General features: G+C 48.1%; 1 protein-coding gene across 2 annotated transcripts; it reads left to right on the forward strand.

The window, feature by feature from the left end:
* The first annotated feature begins 1948 nt into the window (after nt 1–1948).
* On the forward strand, nt 1949–19580 carry WHAMM (WASP homolog associated with actin, golgi membranes and microtubules). Of its 2 annotated transcripts, none has more exons than XM_048482149.1 (10): nt 1949–2805; nt 4909–5082; nt 6312–6462; nt 8303–8472; nt 10019–10184; nt 10922–11109; nt 13716–13802; nt 14554–14649; nt 16475–16955; nt 18037–18216. In XM_048482149.1, exons 1-10 carry the CDS (start codon nt 2218–2220, stop codon nt 18066–18068), a joined length of 2133 nt encoding a protein of 710 aa, XP_048338106.1. In that variant the 5' UTR covers nt 1949–2217; the 3' UTR covers nt 18069–18216. The 2 variants fall into 2 exon arrangements, with proteins under 2 accessions (XP_048338106.1, XP_048338105.1); XM_048482148.1 differs by having other exon boundaries at nt 1951–2805; nt 18056–19580.
* The last annotated feature ends 55 nt before the right edge of the window (nt 19581–19635 follow it).

Below are 19635 nucleotides of genomic sequence, written 5' to 3' on the forward strand. Positions count from 1 at the left end.
TCGGAGAAGTGATAACAGCATTTAAAAAATGTAAATAAGAGCAAACAGTGCAAAGAAAAGGGAAAAAACAAATCACAAAGGCATGATGCAGCCCATGGGTGCACATCTTAGTAATTTCACAGCAGCCATGGGTGTGTGTGTGTGTGTGTGTGTCTTCATCGCAGTCCTTTAAGGCAGCTAGGCTTGTGGTGGTGAATCTGACCATTTCTGTTCCCTACATAACTTAAATATTTATATTTATTTATATGTATTATTTTTGTCCTGCCCTATACTTTGAGACCCGGCATAGAGCGTAAAAGAAAGTGGACACGTCCGAACGAAGTGCAACAACTCAGTAAACAAATTGCAACGACAATCGGTCATACTGGCAGGGGCTGTTGGGAGTCATAGTCCATGAACATCTGGAGGGTCAGAATACATGTTGATGTGGAAGGAGAAATTTTTTCATAACCATGGTAACATCTTTATGGTACACCAGTATTTTGACATTATTCTTCCTGCTCTTTTTTCTAACAAACCGAAATTTGGGCTTTACATAATTCATTCAGTGGTACCTGTAACATCTGTGAGGATGTGTTAACATCAACAAAACAAAGTTGTTATTTTATTATTATGTTGTAATGTAAATACATGTTGACTGCGTTAGAGACTCTTCTGAGAGAGGCAAACTTGCTGAATTCGGAGAAGTGTTAACAGCGTTTAAAAAATGTAAATAAGAGCAAACAGTGCAAAGAAAAGGGAAAAAACAAATCACAAAGGCATGATGTAGCCCATGGGTGCACATCTTAGAAATTTCAGAGCAGCCGTGTGTGTGTGTGTGTGTGTGTGTGCGTGCGTGTTTATATGTATTATTTTTGTTCTGCCCTACACCAGTGGTGGCGAACCTATGGCATGGGTGCCAGAGGTGGCACTCAGAGCCCTCTCTGTGGGCACGCACGTGTAACCCCTGTGTCAGAATGGGATGACCCAGAAAGGGGTGGAGTCTGAAATGAAGTAGAATGCTGCAGAACTCATGAGGGTGGAGGAAGCGAGACTACCAGGCTGGGACCTTGATTGATTTTATTAAGCCCTTAACACCTTGTTTAAGGTAACTGCAATGTTGTGGGGAACTAGTGGGAAGGGAGTTTATTTTTTTTGCTATATTGTAAATGTTAGAATTTATTGTTTCAGGGGTTTTGTGTATGTAAATGGTGAGAGTTTTCTGGGCACCTTCATCATCTTGAAGCCCATTCACCAAGCCTCAGAAGTCTTCAAAACCAACCACCAGCAAAGAAGAATTGGACTTGGCAATATCAGTAGACTGTAAATAAGGACTTGAAAATGCAAACTTAACAGGACTGCAAAGTGTAAATGTTAAATGTTTTAAAAGTGTTATTTGTTAAGTAAAGTAAACTGTTTTGTTTAAATTTGGTTCTTTGCAACTCCTTCCAAGTACTGCCCCACAGAACCCACAAGCTGAGGTTACACACGCACAGTTTGTCATGTGGGGGGGGCTTGCTTCTAAGTGAACCCTCCTAGGGTCATGATTCACCCATTTGAAACGTTGCACGGTTGCTTCCAAACAAAGCCACCGATTACCACCAAGCTTACTCCCGAGTAACATGTGCCTCGGAGCCAACCATTTTTCCTAAACTAAAACCTCAGTATTCAGGTTAAATTGCCATGTTGGCACTTTGCGATAAATAAGCGGGTTTTGGGTTGCAATTTGGGCACTCGGCCTCGAAAAGGTTCGCCATCACTGCCCTACACTTTGAGACCCGGTATAGAGTGTAAAAGAAACTGACACTTCCGGGTAAACGAAGTGCAACAACTCAGTAAACAAATTGCAAGGACAATCGGCCATGTTGGCAGGGGCTGATGGGAGTCGTAGTCCACGAACATCTGGAGGGCCAGAATTGGACACTCCTCCTCCATCCAAAATTGGGCTGGAACTTCTTCGCCTTTTTGGAAAGCTCTGTGCTTCCGGGGGGAGGGGGAAGCCACCACACTTGGGAGCCCGACCTGCCAATCGGACAGGGAGGCTTCGCGTAACGTGGGCGGAGAGCCGCCGCACCCGCTGTCTTCGGCCCCGCCCCGCCGCCCTCCCCTGGAACTCGGGAAAGTTTTGCGGGGCGTTCTAGAACGCGGGGGCCCCGGCGGAGGCTTTGAAGTCGCCGCCCGCAGACCGGAAGCGCCGCTCCCTTTTGTCTCCCTCCGTCTGTGCTGGCCGGGGCGAGGATGGCCGCGGAGCCGCAGCCGGACAGCCTGGACGGGTGGGTGGCGGTCAAGGCGGACGCCTTCCTGGGCCGGCCGGAGCCTCCGCACAAGCTGCGCTTCCTGGTGGCCTGGAACGGCGTGGAGGGCAAGTTCGCCGTCACCTGCCACAACCGCAGCTTGCAGCAGCAGCAGCAGCAGCAGCAGCAGGACCCGCCGCAGGAGCAGCAGCAGCAGCAGCAGAGCTGGGCCGGCCTCTACTCCCCGCAGGCCTTGCTGGGCGTGCACCGGCAGCTGGCGGCCTTGGACGAGCGCCTGGAGCCCTGCTTCCCGGCCCTGCCCCCGGCGCTGAGCGGGGCCGGCGGGGCCGGCCTGTGGGCCCTGCTCTTCCCCCACTGTCCGGTGCTGGCGGAGCCCGAGCTGGAGGGGCTGTGCCGGCGGCTGGAGGCCTACCTGGGCTGGGCGTTGGACCTGTGCGGCCGCAAGGCGCTGCTGGACTCGCTCTTCGCCCAGGACCAGGACGAGGAGGACGAGTACTTCGAGAACCTGCAGGAGTTCCGCAGGAAGGCGCTCAAGGCCCAGCTGGGGGGCGCCAAGGAGGCCTTGCGGAGGGTACATCTCGGGGACGAAGCAGGGTCGGGTGGTGGTGGGGGTGGTGATGGGGGTCCTGAGCTACCCCAGACACGCCCAAGGAAGTTAGCGACGCTGCTGCAGCGCATCCTTCTCTTGCCTTCCCTCCCCAGTCTCCCTGACTTGTTTTTGCCCCCACAACAACCCTGCGAGGTGGAGTTTGCGGAGCAGGAAATAGGCCCAAATGTGCTCAGGATAAGCTGGCAGCAAAAGGGTCTCCCTGGTTTTCATCATTGAGCAGAAGGGCTGGAATAGAGAGCCAGTGTGGCGTAGTGGTTAAGAGCAGGTGGATTCTGATCTGGAGAACTGGGTTTGATTCCCCACTCCTCCACCTGAGTAGCAGAGGCTTATCTGGTGAACCAGATGTGTTTCCGCACTCCTGCGTTCCTGCTGGGTGACCCTTGAATCACGCGCAGTCTTCCCCGCTTATAAAAATTAAACTTTGGTTGTGGTTGTAGCTGATGCACGTTCAGCAGAAGCAGAAACAACTAAATGAAATGTTTTCGCTTCTGCCAGGCGGCTAAGCAATCAGCACCCTGAAGAGCGTATCAATAATAATATTTTCCCTGCTGGGAGTAACTGCTTCCAACCTTCTTAACAATTTGGTGGCTGCATCAGTTGCCTTTAATGAGGTGGTTTTCCTCTTTGTGTTAAACGTTGAGGCAAAGTTTGATGGGGAAACATAAGAACTGCCTCTCTGGGTCAGGTCTAGATTCACCACATTTAGCATTCTAGTCTCTGGCCGTGGCCTTCCAGATACTTTTCAACACTTCCGAACAAGCCACAAAAACTGCTCTCCTGGTCTGTTGTCAGCATTGGTGATCAGAGGTGTACTCTTTTTGTACATGGTGGTTCCATTTTGCGATCCTCACTCATAGCCTTTGATGGAGGTATCCTTCATACGCTTGCTGAATTATTGTGCATACAAGGTGGTAGCGGTGATGACTGAATCGTCCACCTTGACAACGCAGGTCTTTTAAGAGCTAGCGTGGTGTAGTGGTTAAGAGCAGGTAGATTCTAATCTGGAGAACCAGGTTTGACTCCACCTGAGTGGCAGAGGCTTGTCTGGTGAACCAGATGTGTTTCTGCTCTCCTACATTTCTGCTGGGTGACCTTGGGCCAGTCACAGTTCTCTCTGAACTCTCTCAGCCCCATCTGCCTCCCAAGGTGTCTGTTGTGGGGAGAGGAAGGGAAAAGGAGCTTGTAAGTCACCATTTAAGTAAATGGAAACCACAACACTATGAACTGCCTCTTCTGAACCCAAGGTCTCTTATACATACTCATTTTTAAAATCACAATTTATTAGCAACTTTTATGAATAATAGTAATAATAATAACAAAATAAAGAGCATGAATAAAACAGTCATTTAATATGGAAGAAAGGACTAATAATAACAGGAGCAGCAGTGGCGTAGTGGTTAAGAGCAGGTGCATTCTAATCTGGAGGAACCTGGTTTGATTCCCCGCTCTGCTGCTTTGAGCTGTGGAGGCTTATCTGGGGAATTCAGATTAGCCTGTGCACTCCCACACACGCCAGCTGGGTGACCTTGGGCAAGTCACAGCTCTTCTGAGCTCTCTCAGCCCCACCCACCTCACAGGGTGTTTGTTGTGAGGGGGGAAAGGAGTTTGTAAGCAAGAGAAAGGGGGGATATAAATCCAACTTCAACAATAACCAGTAGTGTTTCAAAACAGGCACAATTAGATTACTGCGCGTTTATATCATCACGTCATATAAAATTTGATATGTTGGTGAAATATTTAAAATGCTCTAGACGTAACTACTTGATAACTCAGTATTGCAAAGGCCCTTTGTGAATTTGCTGCTTGCATTTTCTAATGAATTCGAAAAGGGTAGCCATTTATTTGTAAAATTAGTTGCCTATGTTGGATTGTTGATAATTTTGAGCTGGGCGGCGGTCTTCTCCAAGATCAAGAGATCTCTGACCTTAAGATACCTTTTTTTAACGGAAGGCATTTTTAAATCTTTCCCCAAAAAGCTATGATTCACAGCATAGCAGCCAATCATGTTCATTTCCAAAGGCTTCAGCCCCGCGACTCACTTCAGATCTTTCTTTTCCCTCTTAGGTCCTCCATCAGCACAAAGAGGCTGACACTTTGGTCGCCTTAATGGGAGTTTACGAGGAGGAGGACGAAGCATATGGGGAGCTGGTTACCGTGGCAACCAAGTTCTACCAATATTTGCTGCAGCCGTTCAGAGACATGCGAGAACTGGCAACGTTATACAAATTGGAGATTCTGGTAGGTTTGGCTTTCCGACTTCTGACGACCTTGTTTGAAAGATAATAACAGTAATCTTAAATATTGTTTGGTTTAGCCTGTGGCACAAAATACGGTGGTTGGCCTTGACTCTGGGTTGCCCCTGGTTGTCTTTTGCCCTGTCCTTCTTTAACTGCACAGCAACCTTTGAATCTCTGGCTACCAATCTTGATCCTCCTTTTTCTGAGATTGCAAATGCCTTAGCAGACCAGAAGCTCGGGAGCAGCAGCAGCAGCAGAAGGCCATTGCTTTCACATCCTGCACATGAACTCCCAAAGGCACCTGGTGGGCCACTGCGAGTAGCAGAGTGCTGGACTAGATGGACTCTGGTCTGATCCAGCAGGCTAGTTCTTATGTTCTTAATGTGGAGGTTAGTCACCATGGTTAGTACTTCGGGGACTCCTTTGCGCACCTGGAGGCTCAAGTTCCGTAGCACCCTACCTCCAGTGGCTCGAGGCATTATTTCCAAGTCACAGCGCAGTGTCAGATGGTTGCTGCCTTCTTTAAAATACTATCAGGCAAGGACAGCTGACATCACTTACAAACAGTAAAGGTAACACTGGCGTGAGTCAACCATAACTTTTCTTGAGATTATTTTGGCAAACATGCGTATGAACTAACTAAAGAATGTTAAATGGCAAAAAGTTTCTCAGGAGTAAAGAGAGCTAGCGTGGTGTAGCGGTTAAGAGCAGGTGGATTCTAATCTGAAGAACTGGGTTTGATTCCCCACTCTTCCACCTGAGTGGGGGAGGCTTATCTGGTTAACCAGATGTGTTTCTGCACTCCTGCATTCCCTCTGGGTGATCTTGGGCTAGTCACAGTTCTCTCAGAACTCTCTCAGCCCCACCTACCTCACAAGGTGTCTGTTGTGGGGAGAAAGAAGGGAAAGGAGTTTGTAAGCCACCTTGAGCCTCCTTACAGGAGAGAAAGGTGGGGTATAAATCCAAACTCCTCCTCTTCTAATATTATTTCACAACAGCAACCATGATTGAGATGATTGCATCCTTGAACGGCACTGTTCCATTTGGGATGCCAATTACTGGAAGTGGTTGATGCAGCATGTAAAACGGGCATTGGTTCCTGTTAGCTCTCAAGTAATTGACTGCCTCACTTGTCAGTTTCCCCTTGGTGGACTGTGTGGATTGGGCACCTTTCTGGACGGCTGCTCAAATGCGTGTTTGGACTGAGATGTAAAGGAGATCTCTTTGCAGAAATCCTTGCAAGTGGATAGGCTGGGCCCAAAAAGGGTAGAAACCTTGAAGAGGGAGGCAGAGGAGTGGACCACGCAGGTGGAAGAAGCTATGTGCTCCATCCAAGACATCACTGTCTGCTACTTCAAGGAAACAGTGATGGCACTGGCAGGTAAGAGCAGAACCATACAGCGTGGTTTAGTGGTTGAGAGAAGATAGCTTCAAATCTGGAGAACCAGGTTTGATTCCCCACTCCTTCACCTGAGTGGCAGAGGTTTATCTGGTGAACCAGATGTGTTTCTGCACTCCTGCATTCTTGCTGGGTGACCTTGGGCTAGTCACAGTTCTCTCTGAACTCTCTCAGCCCTACCTGCCTCACAAGGGGTCTGTTGTGGGGAGAGAAAGGAAAGGAGCTTGTAAGCCACCTTGAGTCTCCTTACAGGAGAGAAAGGTGGGGTATAAATCCACACTCTTCTTCTCTTCTATCACGAACTTTAGGTATGATTGAGGGTGGCCAGGTGGGAACTGAGCATAGCCTTTAGCAGCCCTGTGGCACAACGTGGCAAGCTGCAGTACCACAGTCCAAGCTCTGCTCATAACCTGAGTTTGATCCCAATGGAAGCAGGTTTCAGGTAGCCAGCTCAAGTCTGATCCAGCCATCCAAGGTTGGTAAAGTGCAAATGACTGGGGAAAACAATTGCAAACCATCCTGTGAACAAAGTGTGCCGAGTAAATGTTGTGAGCAACTGTGGCGTAGTGTTTGAGAACAAGTGCCCTCTAATCTGGTTTTTGTGACTGGCGCTTTACCGAATACAAGAAAACAAGTCCATGCCTCCAAGGTGTGTACAGTCTAAAGCACAGGAGATGGCAGCGGGAAGAGCGGGGTATATTGCTCAGTGTGCCTCAGAGGAAGGGAGAGCCAGCGTGGTGTAGTGGTTAACAGCAGGTGCGCTCTAATCTGGAGAACTGGGTTTGATTCCCTGTTCTGCCACCTGAGCTGTGGAGGCTTATCTGGTGAACCAGATTAGCTTGTGCACTCCAACACACACCAGCTGGGTGACCTTGGGCTAGTCACAGTTCTTTGGAGCTCTCTCAGCCAAACCTACCTCATAGGGTATTTGTTGTGGGGTGGGGGAAAGGGAAAGGAGATTGTAAGCCCCTTTGAGTCTCCTTACAGGAGAGAAAGGGGGGATATAAAACCAAACTCTTCTTCTAAAATAATGCAATAGGTCTAGTTCATGGTTGATGTGACATTTGCACCAAGGACCTCCAGGCTCACAGCTTGTGCTCTTCACCAGTGTGGTATACTAGCTTTCAACATCAGTCCCTTGATTTATTTGTGGAGCTGCTAAAATTACCCTGGTCCCCCCCCCCCCCAAAAAAAAAAGACCTACCCTGAAAATAAGGCCTAGCATGATTTTTCGCTATTTTTGGAGGATTCTTGGAATATAAGCCCTACTCCAAAAATAAGCCCTAGTTACAGATTCCCCGGTGCAGCTGATCTGGTCACGTGGAGGATGCAAAATCATGGGGAAAAATAAGACATCCCCTGAAAATAAGCCCTAACGCATCTTTTGGAGCAAAAATTAATATAAGACCCTGTTTTATTTTTGGGGAAACACAGTATAGATGTTCAGGATTAAAGCGTCAGTGTAGCACATCTGCGCATGCAGAAGATGTCAGGTTGAGTCCCAGTTAAAAGCATCGAGTCGTAGCTGATGTGTAAAGCTCTCCGCTGGATGCCCTGGAGTGCCGCTGTCCATCAGAGGAGAAGCGATTGACCTTGCTGGACCTGTGGTCCGGCTCAATAAAAAGCAGCTCCACGCATCTGTGTTGGTGAGGTTTGTTTCTCTCTGCTTTGTGACACGCCAAAGTACATTTCAGAATGCTAACCAACTACTACTCGGCGTTTAATAGGTCCCTGTCTAAAGCTCGAGAGGGCTCTTTAAACAACGTGGCATTTATTTCTCCCCCTCCCCCCCCCCCGCTTTTGCTCCCTTCTAATTGGACAGCGATGAAGAAACAGATGGAGCAAGACCATCAACGGTTCGGCCAAGCAGCCTGGGCGTCGGCTTCTCCCAGGCTCGAAAACCTCAAGTACCTTTTAGCCAAAGAGACTCTTCAGCACATGAGAGCGAGAGAGCTGTGCCTCAACCACAAGAGAGCCGACATCCGGAAGCAAGTAAGAGCAACAACAAACGCCGCTCTTTCAGTTCTCCCTCCCTCCCTCCACCCCACTCTTGTTGTGAATTGACATTTAAATCCCTCCAGGCAAAAAAGAATGTTGTTACAAAGAATGCTAATGGAGGTGAACCCCGAGCATTTCTTAGTTGGGGGTTCGCAGGGCCAGATGCTGTGCTGAAATGGAACATAACTGCAGAGAGGCCTGTTGCGGTCAGCTGGGTGGCTTTTACAGCAGAGAAAAAACCCTTTTTTTCCCATCTGAAAAGAAAGTCTTTCTCCCTCAAAGGAAAACTTAAGGGGAGAAATTCAAAGGACCCGACCCACTATTATTTGCTCTCGAGTTAGTGGAGATCTGCAAATAACCAAGCAGAGAAATAAAGTTTCGTTTTCTTTTTAATTAGCAACACAACAATAGTTAACAGAACAGGAGTGCAAAAACTAGAAAGGCCCCAGGTTCGATTCCTGGCATCTCCAGTTAAAGGATCAGGTGATGTGAGACCTCTGTGCCCGAAAGCTTCAGGAATCAGAGGAATTTCTTGTAGGCATCCAAATTGGTTGTCCTTAAATCAGGAGGGAGGTTTTGAGGAGTTGGGGTTCCATCTCAAAAAGGATATCGAGGAGATAGAAAAAGTGCAGAGAAGGGCAACAAGGATGATTGAGGGATTGGAGCACCTTCCTTATGAGGAGAGGCTGCAGCGTTTGGGGCTCTTTAGTTTGAAGAGGAGACGTCTGAGCGGGGATATGATTGAAGTCTATAAAATTATGCACGCGGTAGAAAATGTTGACAGAGAGAATTTTTTCTCTTTTTCACAATAGTAAAACCAGGGGACATACATTTAAAATGCTGCGGGGAAGAATAAGGACTAATAAAAGGAAACACTTCTTCACACAATGTGTGATTGGTGTTTGGAATATGCTGCCACAGGAGGTGGTGATGGCCACTAACCTGGATAGCTTTAAAAAGGGCTTGGACAGATTTATGGAAGAGAAGTCGATCTCTGGCTACCAATCTTGATCTTCTTTGATCTGAGATTGTGAATGCCTTAACAGACCAGGTGCTCGGGAGCAGCAGCAGCAACAGAAGGCCATTGCTTTCCCATCCTGCAGGTGAGCTCCCAAAGACACCTGGTGGGCCACTGCGAGTAGCAGAGTGCTGGACTAGATGGACTCTGGTCTGATCCAGCAGGCTCTTTCTTATGTTCTTATGTTCATTGGACTGTGGTGGATGGGTGTCTGTCTAACCCCAGAAGCCTCACTCCCCGATAAACCTTCATCTTTCCCCCTTAGACTTATAGCAGGGATGGCTTTGGGTCATATCCTCAGCCACCCGCCACCCTTACTAGATAACTTTGGGCCAATCATTATTTCTCAGCCTGTCCTACCTCAAGGGGCTGATGTGAGGATAACATACCCTGAGATCTTCCCAGAGGCATGGTGTGATAAAATTGGGGTCCAACTTGAGCTCAGCAGGTGGGAGCTGGCCTTTTCCGCTGACCTCTTGCCATCTGAACAGTGTTTCCTGCCGTGTTTTTGCAAACGTACAGATGGAGGCCTTTGAAGAGCAAGAAAACGACCTGGCTCAATTGGAAGAGCTGGAAATCGAATATTACGAAACCCAGCTGGAGCTATACGAGGTACAGTTTGAGATCCTGAAAAACGAAGAAATGCTGCTTGTCACACAGTTGGAAACTTTGAGGCGACGAATGAAAGGTAAGACTGGTGGCCAGTTTCATTTCCGTAGTCTTGTGGGTTGGGGGTAGTCGCAGTGCTGTGTGGCTCAGCCATGGACTGGGCCTGCATTTCATCTTGCAAGCTGACCCCTTCCCTTGTGGGCAGGATTCCTTTCACAGCCAGGGCTTTGCCATTGTGGGGCGATGCCTTCCAGCATAACTGGGAACTTGCAAACAACATTCAGAGCAAGAGATTTTTTCCCCTCTTTTGCACCAGTGTGGTTGGTCTCATACACTCTGTAAAATGTTGTTTGGTTTGTGTATCTGGCCTTTCCACACCATTAGCCTCCACTGTCCTGGCCTTTCCACACAAGTTTCTGATCTGAGTGTGCCTCCTGACGGGAAAGAGCCAAAGCCAAAACAGAGAGTATGCGGAGACTAAATTGGGTAGCCCCATATCTTGGGCAAGTGGTAATTTTATGCGGCAGAGAGATGGCAGTCATATTTGGTCTCTGCCTCCTCCCCCCTGCTGGCCTTGAGCATACAGAGATACAACTCTAAACTATCAAGGCAAAATCATCAAGCCCAAAGCAGGCTGATCAGAAGAAAGCACAGAGTGTAGAGTGGTCCATCAGGCAGAGAGACTGCAGGCACCCTCCTCTCTGTATTTCAGAGAAGCCATATGGCATACCTTGCTGAGAATTGTGGTAGTGACTGTAAAGGAGGTTTTCTCAGTTTTGTCTGTGCCTTTCTCCCCGCTGAATGTAACCTCCTTAGAAATTCAGGATGAAGTAATTTATTACGACACGTGTGAAAACGCTGATGAGCTGAAGGCGTCTGAAGAAGGGCTGGAAGACATTCAGGCACCTCCCTCCGAAATAGCTCAGCTGCGGCAGAAGACACAGCAGCTGGAGAAGAAACGTGGCATCATCTGTTCAAGGAGGGCCTATTTGAGAAACAAAAAGGTAACACAGAATGTTTAGATGTGTGCTGGGTGCCGAGTTCAGAATCTGGAGGACTCCTGTTTTTCTTTTAAGTGCCCCAAGCTTTTCATCCTCATGGACCTGAAAGAGGTAGATGACAGGGTTGCATTTACCTGTAACTCTTGTTCATCAGGTGGTCTTCTGTGCAGGCATAAACCGCGGGAGTCCACATGGCCAGTGGCTAGCCTATGCAGCCAAACCTTTTATTGGCATAATAAACTATACAGATTAGTAGTGATCACAGAGTAATACAATCATGGTTGCAAATCATTGTCATAACACAGGTACTTAGCCACCGTTTCAGAGATAGCAGAAGTATCATTGTTTAAAATATAAGAATTTTTTTGTTGGTCTGATAGACCTTTATTCACGAGCAGAGAGGTCAGTAAGTCAGACCTGATTGTCTTATAAAATGGGCAGTGTGGAAGCATATGAATTACAGCTTCGGTCTGCTTCATGTTGTGCTAGCCTAGAAGAAGAAGAGTTTGTATCCCCCCTTTCTCTCCTATAAGGAGACTCAAAGGGGCTTACAATCTCCTTTCCCTCCCACAACAAACACCCTGTGAGGTGCATGGATCTGAGAGAGCTCCGAAGGACTGTATTATTATTATTACTAGAAGAAGAAGAAGAGGAGGAGGAAGAGGAGGAGGAGAAGGAGATGCTTGGATTTATATCCCCCTTTCTCTCCTGTAAGGAAACAGACTCCTTTCCCCACCCCCCACAACAAACACCCTGTGAGGTGGGTAGGGCTAAGAGAGCTCCAAAGAACTGTGACTTGTCCAAGGTCAGCCAGCTGGCATGTATTGGAGTGCACAAGCTAATCTGGTTCACCAGATAAGCCTCCACAGCTCAAGTGGCAGAGCAGGGAATCACACCGGTTCTGCAGATTAGAGGGCAATTGCTCTTTACCACTACTCCTCAGTGGCCTATGCATTCACGGTCCCCGTGTGGTACTGCACAGAAGCCACAAGGATGAACTTTTTTTAAAAAAATGTTCCCACACTGTTGAAAAATAGTATCTTTGCTAGGAAAGCAACCAATGTATTATAACAAGATCTGCTCTGTCCTTGTAGGCAATTTGGAGAAATTCCTATCAAGAAAGGAATGCCCCACAACTTCCATCTGAAATGTTACAATCTATTCTACCATTTCAGAGCTGTGCTGCTGGCATTTCCCCCATTTAATTGTCCACACTAATAATCCAGATTGATGCAGAGCCAGTGTGAATCAGCAGGCCTTTGCCGGTGGCTGGATAAGTAGCCTCAGGATTTTCTGGAATGAACATGAAAAGCTGCCTCATCCCGAATCAGGTGACGGGCCCAGCCAGCTATCTACGCCAGCCAGCAGTGAGACTGCAGGGCTTAAGCAGTTCTTTCCCAGTATCTGCTGTCTGAAAACCTCTTAACCAGCATGGTGTAGTGGTTAAGAGCAGGTGCGCTCTAATCTGGAGAACCGGGTTTGATCCCCTGCTCTGCCACTTGAGCTATGGAGGCTTATCTGGTGAACTAGATTTGTTTATTTTTATTTATTTATTATTAAACTTATATACCGCCCTCCCCCGAAGGGCTCAGGGCGGTTCACAACAACAAACAACAACAGGCAAATAAATAAACAAACACCGTGCATTTAGTACTGGCACATATTAAAACACAGCGTTCAAATCATAATGTTATATTGATTTACTGTTCTGGAAACAGTTATGTTGTGAGCCGCCTCGAGCCCTTCGGGGGTGAGGCGGCCTATAAATTTAATTAATTAATAAATAAATAAATAAATAAATAAATAAATAAATAAAAAATAATATAACATTTCAAACAACAGATGGTGTCTAAGCTAAAACTCCTCTAAGAGGGGAACAGCAGGGCGCCCGCTGTTAAAAAAGGGGGGAGGGGGGCATCAGCGGCTGGCCTCCCCAAAAGCCCGGCGGAATAGCTCAGTCTTACAGGCCCTGCAGAACTCATTGAGGTCTTGCAGGGCCCGGACAGCTGGAGGAAGAGCATTCCACCAGGTAGGGGCCAGGGCCATAAAAGCCCTGGCCCGGGTGGAAGCCAGCCGCATCATGGAGGGGCCGGGAACCACCAGCAAAGATTGGCTTGTGCACTCCAACACATGCCAGCTGGGTGACCTTGGGCTAGTCACAGTTCTTCGGAGCTCTCTCAGCCCCACCCACCTCACAGGGTGTTTGTTGTGGAGGGGGAAGGTAAAGGAGATTGTAAGCCCCTTTGAATCTGCTTACAGAAGAGAAAGGGGCATATAAATCCAAACTCTTCTTCTCTTCTACTTGTGCTTAACTGGAAATCCCTGGGGAGTGTGCTTGAGATCTTCTATGGTCAAGGCATGAACTCTGACCCTGGCCAGTTCCTGGCCCTTTTGCACAGGACTTCCTTGCCCTGGACCTACCAGCTGAGACAGAAAGGATTCTCTGAAGGTAAAATATTGGAAAACATTTTCCATAAGCATGCTTGTTCCTGCTGAATCTGTGTTTTCTCCCCCTCTCCAAACCTGAGCTGTCACCGTTTTTAAAAGCACACAGGATATGTAATCATGCTTGAAAGCCAACTGACAAGGATTGCTGTCTTTTACGTCAGGACCAGTGTGAAGAGAGTCACCGTCTGAGGCTCCAGCAGGCACAAGAGAGCACTCGGCATTTCCAGCAGCACCACAGCATCCAGATTGTACGTACCGAGAAGGGGCAGGGAGGCAGTTTTCTGTTTGGGGATATTATTTCTTTAGAGTATTGGTAGCTTGCCTTTCTACAATGCCCAAGGCAGCTTACAACATATAAACACACATGATACGTATGCATGAATACATAGGTAAACATTACATAGGTCAAGTTGTCGCCAGGGCAGAATATACACCCTACTTCCAGAGCAGCACAGGAAAGAGGAGAGGTACAGAACTCAAAACGTTTTAATGAATTGTTGCTGCGAATGGTTTTGCCTGACCAATAAATCAGACACAGTAGAAATGAATATGCAACCGTGCAAATGAAGATATGTGGCATATCTGCTCGGGTTGCAGAATTCCACTTCTCTGGACTCACAAGGAACACATAGCCCACCCTAGAAGGAAGGCAGTTACCATTTTGAATCTTGATCATCCTCACCATAGTCTGGGACTGTGTATGTTTGCTAGAACAGGTACTGGGTTCAGGATTCAGCAGCCTGAAAATTTAAGTTCTCTTGCCCACTTCACTTATAGTCGTGTTGACATTATGCCCATTTTACAGACAGGGAACTGAAGCCAGTACTTTTCTTTTCCCCTGGAGGGTCATCCAAGAGCTTTCTGGCTGAAGCCAGGTCTGTGCTCCAGCCTCAGTGCTCATATGTCCCTGCTTGGCTACAGGGGCTTCTAGCTGGGCCAGGAACGGAGGCAGAAACAAAAAGCACTGAACTGTTCCTCTCCCTGTGTGCTCCATTGCAGAAAAGAGACAACAAGAAAGAAGAGGAGAAAAAGAAGAAAGCTTGGATCAAGCAGGAGCGTCAGAAAACTCTGGAGAGGCTAAAAACCTTCAAAGAGGTACAGTGACAAGGCTGCCGTCCGCTTTCTTTGCATGGTGGAATCTTGCATTGTTTTAGCTGCAGCTGGGCAGCTGCCTCCGCCATGTTGTCACGTCAGAGGTTCCCTGATGCCTGGTTGGTGAGGTGATGCTGGGCAGGGAATTTCCAAGGTAAGCTGCTATCCAGCACCAGGGAAGCAAAGCCCAGAATCTGCTCCCCACTAGGTGCAGATCCATCTGTTCCAGAGCCAGCATGGTGTAGTGGTTAAGAGCAGGCGCACTCTAATCTGGAGAACCGGGTTTGATTCCCTGCTCTGCCACTTGAGCTGTGGAGGCTTATCTGTGGCACCAGATTAGCTTGTACACTCCAGCACATGCCAACTGGGTGACCTTGGGCTAGTCACAATTCTTTGGAGCTCTCTCAGCCCCACCCACCTCACAGGGTGTTTGTTGTGGGGGTGAGAGAAGGGAAAGGAGATTGTAAGTCCCTTTGAGTCTCCTTACAGGGGAGAAAGGGGAGATATAAATCCAAACTCTTTTTCTTCTTCTTGGAATGTCAGAAGTTCAGAGTCCTTCTCAGCAGGAAGAGCCTGAAACTTTGGGCGAAGCAGGCAAATTGATTCAGTGCCTAAACAACCCTCAGCTCCAGCACTCTCTCTGAAGTCAGGTGGAGCTTCAAGGCAGCCGGCTCCAATTTCAGAATTCTATCAGAAGCCCTTGGGAGGGGCAGGCCCAAACACAGACTATTGCTTCTCCCCCATCCCCAGGAGCATGAAGCTAGGATTCTGCTTTTGTTGGGGGACCCTGCTCCTCTCTGGTGGCCCCTGCATGGGTAGATATCACAGGTGGGAACCACAGGGGAGCAGCAGCTTTGCCTGTCCTGCAGTGGGAGAATTTTGACCGCTAGTTTGGGCTGGGGAGACCTGGGTTCAGGTCTGTACTCTGCCATGAAGCTCAGAGGGTGTCCTTGAGAAAGTCACGGTTTACTAACCTGTTGAAATAGACTACATACTTGACAGATAGGACTGTAGCACGCTGCAATGTCATCACACCGTTTTAGAGAGAAGAGTTTGAATTCATACCCCCCTTTCTCTCCTGTAGGAGACTCAAAGGGGCTTACAAACTCCTTGCCCTTCCTCTCTACACCACAACAAACACCTTGTGAGGTGGGTGGGGCTGAGAGAGCTCCGAAAAGCTGTGACTAGCCCAAGGTCACCCAGCTGGCATGTGTGGGAGTGCACAGGCTAATTTAGTTCCCCAGATAAGCCTCCACAGCTCAAGTGGCAGAGCAGGGAATCAAACCCAGTTCTCCAGATTAGAGTGCACCTGCTCTTGACCACTACACCACTGCTGCTCCTTTAGAATTTACCACAATTCTATGTCAGCATAATGCTTTCTGCCTTTGTAACTGTTTCTTCGTTATAATATGACAAACTTTGGACAATTTGTGTTGCCTTGAGAAGATCTTTGACTGTTCTGGTGCCTTGGACAGTTTTTAAAAATGATTTGCTTGCATTGTTTTCCCATCTTCAGTCCAAGCCCATTGCATTGTTTTTTTGTTTGTTAGGGATCTGTGCTGTTTGTTTCAATTAGATCTTTGCATTTTGTTTGTAAGAAAGGGGGACTATAGGTGAAGTTAATAACAATACAAATTGAACAACATGCAGAATAATGCACTTTAAATCCACTTTGCAGCTGTGCGGAATAGCAAAATCGATTTGCAAACAGTTGTGAAAGTGGACTGAAAGTGCGTTATTCTGCTTGTGCGGGAGGGGCCTTTGAGAGGCGGCAGTGAGGTGCAGAGGTGGCAATCATGATTGAAACATGGGCATTCTCGCTTTCCAGAAATGTCCCGCTCAGTTTGTGCTGAAGACTTCCCGCTCGCAGCCTCCAAACTCCATGCGGCAGCAGAGCGTCCTCCGCCGGACTCCAGCCACGCCCCCTCCGTCTCTGTCAAGAAGCAAGACGCCCACGAAGCAGTCCCAGAACTCTCCCCTTGCGCAAGCCAAAGTTGCCAGGACACCTCGCCGGAGGCCGCCTGCTGACGTTCCCGTCCAAATATTTCTTCCACCTTGTGACGAAATGCAACGGAAGAGCAATGAGGAGGGAGCAGCTCTGACCTCACTTCCTCCTTCTCCTCCTCCTCCACCACCACCACCACCACCACCTCCTCCTCCTCCTCCACTTCTGGGCACTCATCCTGCTCGCTCAATGTTGACACCAGCTAAAGACGTGCCTTTGTCCCTTGAGGGTGAAGTCCCCCCTAGAGGAAGTGTCTCCAGAGAGGACACGCACAATTCAACCAAGTGCACAAGTAATTATACAGGTAGAGCCTCCTCTTTCTGTGCATTGTGTTGTCCTGTTTTTTTCAAGATATACATTGGCAGCATGGTGTCGTGGTTAAGAGCAGGTGGCTTCTAATCTGGAGAACTGGGTTTGATTCCCGACCCTCCACCTGAGTGGCAGAGGCTTATCTGGTGAACCAGATGTGTTTCCGCACTCCTACATTCCTGCTGGATGGCCTTGGGCTAGTCATAGTTCTCTCCCAACTCTCTCAGCCCCACCTATCTCACAAGGTGTCTGTTGTGGGGGAGAGGAGCTTGTAAGCCACCTTGAGTCTCATTACAGGAGAGAAAGGTGGGGTATAAATCCAAACTCCTCGTCTTCTTCTTTTCCAAACAACAATGGTGTGCCCACCTTTGGTTCCCTCATTGCCCAGGCCACTTCACCTCTTGTTGTAGCCTTTGAGAACTGTGGCCTGTGTCTGAATGTTTGCTCCTTCCAGAGCTGAGGAGACAATTGCACGTGAGAAGCATACATCAGGACGGCTGCATGCCCCGTAAAACCCTTGCCGTCTGAAAAACCATCCCAGGGAATGACTGGCAGTAGAGAAAAATTCAAGGGGTGGTTTTGCACATTCTGTGCTGTGCGTTCGAGTAATGCCCCAGCTCCTGTTTGTATAGGAGCTTTGCCTCTGCTAGATACTTGTCCTGACTGGTAGCAGAGATAGAGCCAAGCAGACAGATTCCACGGCACCTTCTAGCATAGCGGTCTCTCTTCTCATGTTCAAGGGCTCCTGGCTCCTGACACAGCTGATCCCACCCACCCCATGCAGTGAAAGAGATGACATTTGCAATGGGTGTAGCCTACTCATGGGAGCAAGGACAACTGAAGCAGATGCATGGATATTTTTGCAATGGGGAGGATGTGTTTATCTCCCCATCATTGCCCAAAATGATGGCCAAAACCAGAAGAGAGTCCTTAGGTTAGAGGAGAGCCCCAGACTTGGCTGAGCGGAATCTGTGGCTCAAAGGTGGGGAACGATCGGGCTTATCTTTAGAGTAAATGAACCAGGCAAAGTGTCGTTTACTTATCACTTGTCTTTTTTCCCCCCTGGGATTAACCAGTTGCTTTGCCCCGTCCCAGGATCCATGGATGAGGTTTTGGCTTCGCTCAAGCGTGGCGAGATCCTCCTTCGAAAAGTGGAGCTGCCCCCTCCAGCTCCTCCCTCCAGCTCTTCTCTCAACGATAACATCCTGGCAGCCATCAGAAAGGGAGTGAAGCTGCGGAAGGTCAGTCAAGAGCCAAAGAAAAGCTGCGAATCGGACAGTGAGCTGGAGAGAAGCATCAAGGCGGCCATCCAGAGAATCAAGAAAGTGTCTGCCGATTCAGAGGAGGAAGAATGCATTGAGCACAACAGTGGGGAATGGAACAGCTAACAGGGTGATTTTGGGGAAGATCAAGAGTGACAGACAAGCTTCTCTGAGAGGAGATTTGTTCTCATCGCGCAGTCCACGCAGGGCCGCACCAAGACCTGGACGAAACCCTACATCTGAGGCACTGATCTAGCAAGTGCCCCAGAATCCTTTGTACTGTGGGGAAGAATGAATCTGAGAAAAGGATTCCTTTCCCCCTAAAGGTGGGAAGTTTTTAAAACCAATGTGTTTCATGGTCGTGGGATGTCTGGGCTGTATACGGGATTTTTACGCTTTAGGAGGCGAATCTCTCTATTTCATAAACTGAGAAGATGGTATATGTGTGATTTGACCCAACAACGACTGCCATCGAAACAGTTCAAATTGCCATCTTTGGTTCATCATGTGTCGTGGGACACTGATAACCAGTTGCTGAGTTTGCTGGATTGTGTGATGAGATATGGAAATTAACTATGGCTAGAAGATTTGTTGCTGCGCCGTATAATAGGGACTTTATCGCAGAATGTAACAGCTCAAAATGCAGTTACAGTAGGTATTTATGGAAATTATATTTGAATGAAGTACCATCCCTCAAACTGATGACAAGAATTGTAACATAGGTATTTATGCAGCCAATGAAGATATACCCATGACAGCGTTTCCACTTCAAGTAAGCACTTCTGTACTGACCACTGACGATACTTTAAATTTTTGATCAAGAGCAAAGACATGCGTTCAAAAGTATTATGAACGATTAACTTCTATACTGACAAAGTACTGTCTGTGGAGGGGGGCAGGTGCACTTTATAATCGCTTTCAAAACCTTTTAGACATTGGCAGTGCAGAAGCAAGCCACAGTTTGAACAAACAAAACCACTCCTTGAAATGTGACATAAAGAGAATACCAACAGGACAAGAGGCACGAAGGTTTTGTGTGTGCTGTGCAGGCAAAATGCATTTGCCACTCAGTAGCATGCAGGGAGTGGCTGTGAAAACTGTTTCCTGCCTGCCATAATCAGTGAAGTATTAGGTGAGTGTCACAAGTGCAGACACAGTTCTAAAAGGCATCCCCGGATGTGAACTTTTAAGCTTTAGGATTATGTTTGTGTTCATTTTTTTGCACAGCCTCTGAAGGTATAGAAACAGAAGCGTACCAGGGCTAAATGGCGCCCGGGGTGGGACTTCCTGCTCCCCAAGCCCCACCCCCGGCCTCAGTGCTTATAAGAGAAAGTCTCCGAGGCCGGGACTGCAGTCTCCTCTGGCCTGCCCGGAGGAGAGGTCAAAAGAGACTGCAGGCTGCGGCTGGGAGCC

This window comes from Sphaerodactylus townsendi, linkage group LG17 (genome assembly GCF_021028975.2).
Source record: "Sphaerodactylus townsendi isolate TG3544 linkage group LG17, MPM_Stown_v2.3, whole genome shotgun sequence".
Classification (NCBI taxonomy): domain Eukaryota; kingdom Metazoa; phylum Chordata; class Lepidosauria; order Squamata; family Sphaerodactylidae; genus Sphaerodactylus; species Sphaerodactylus townsendi.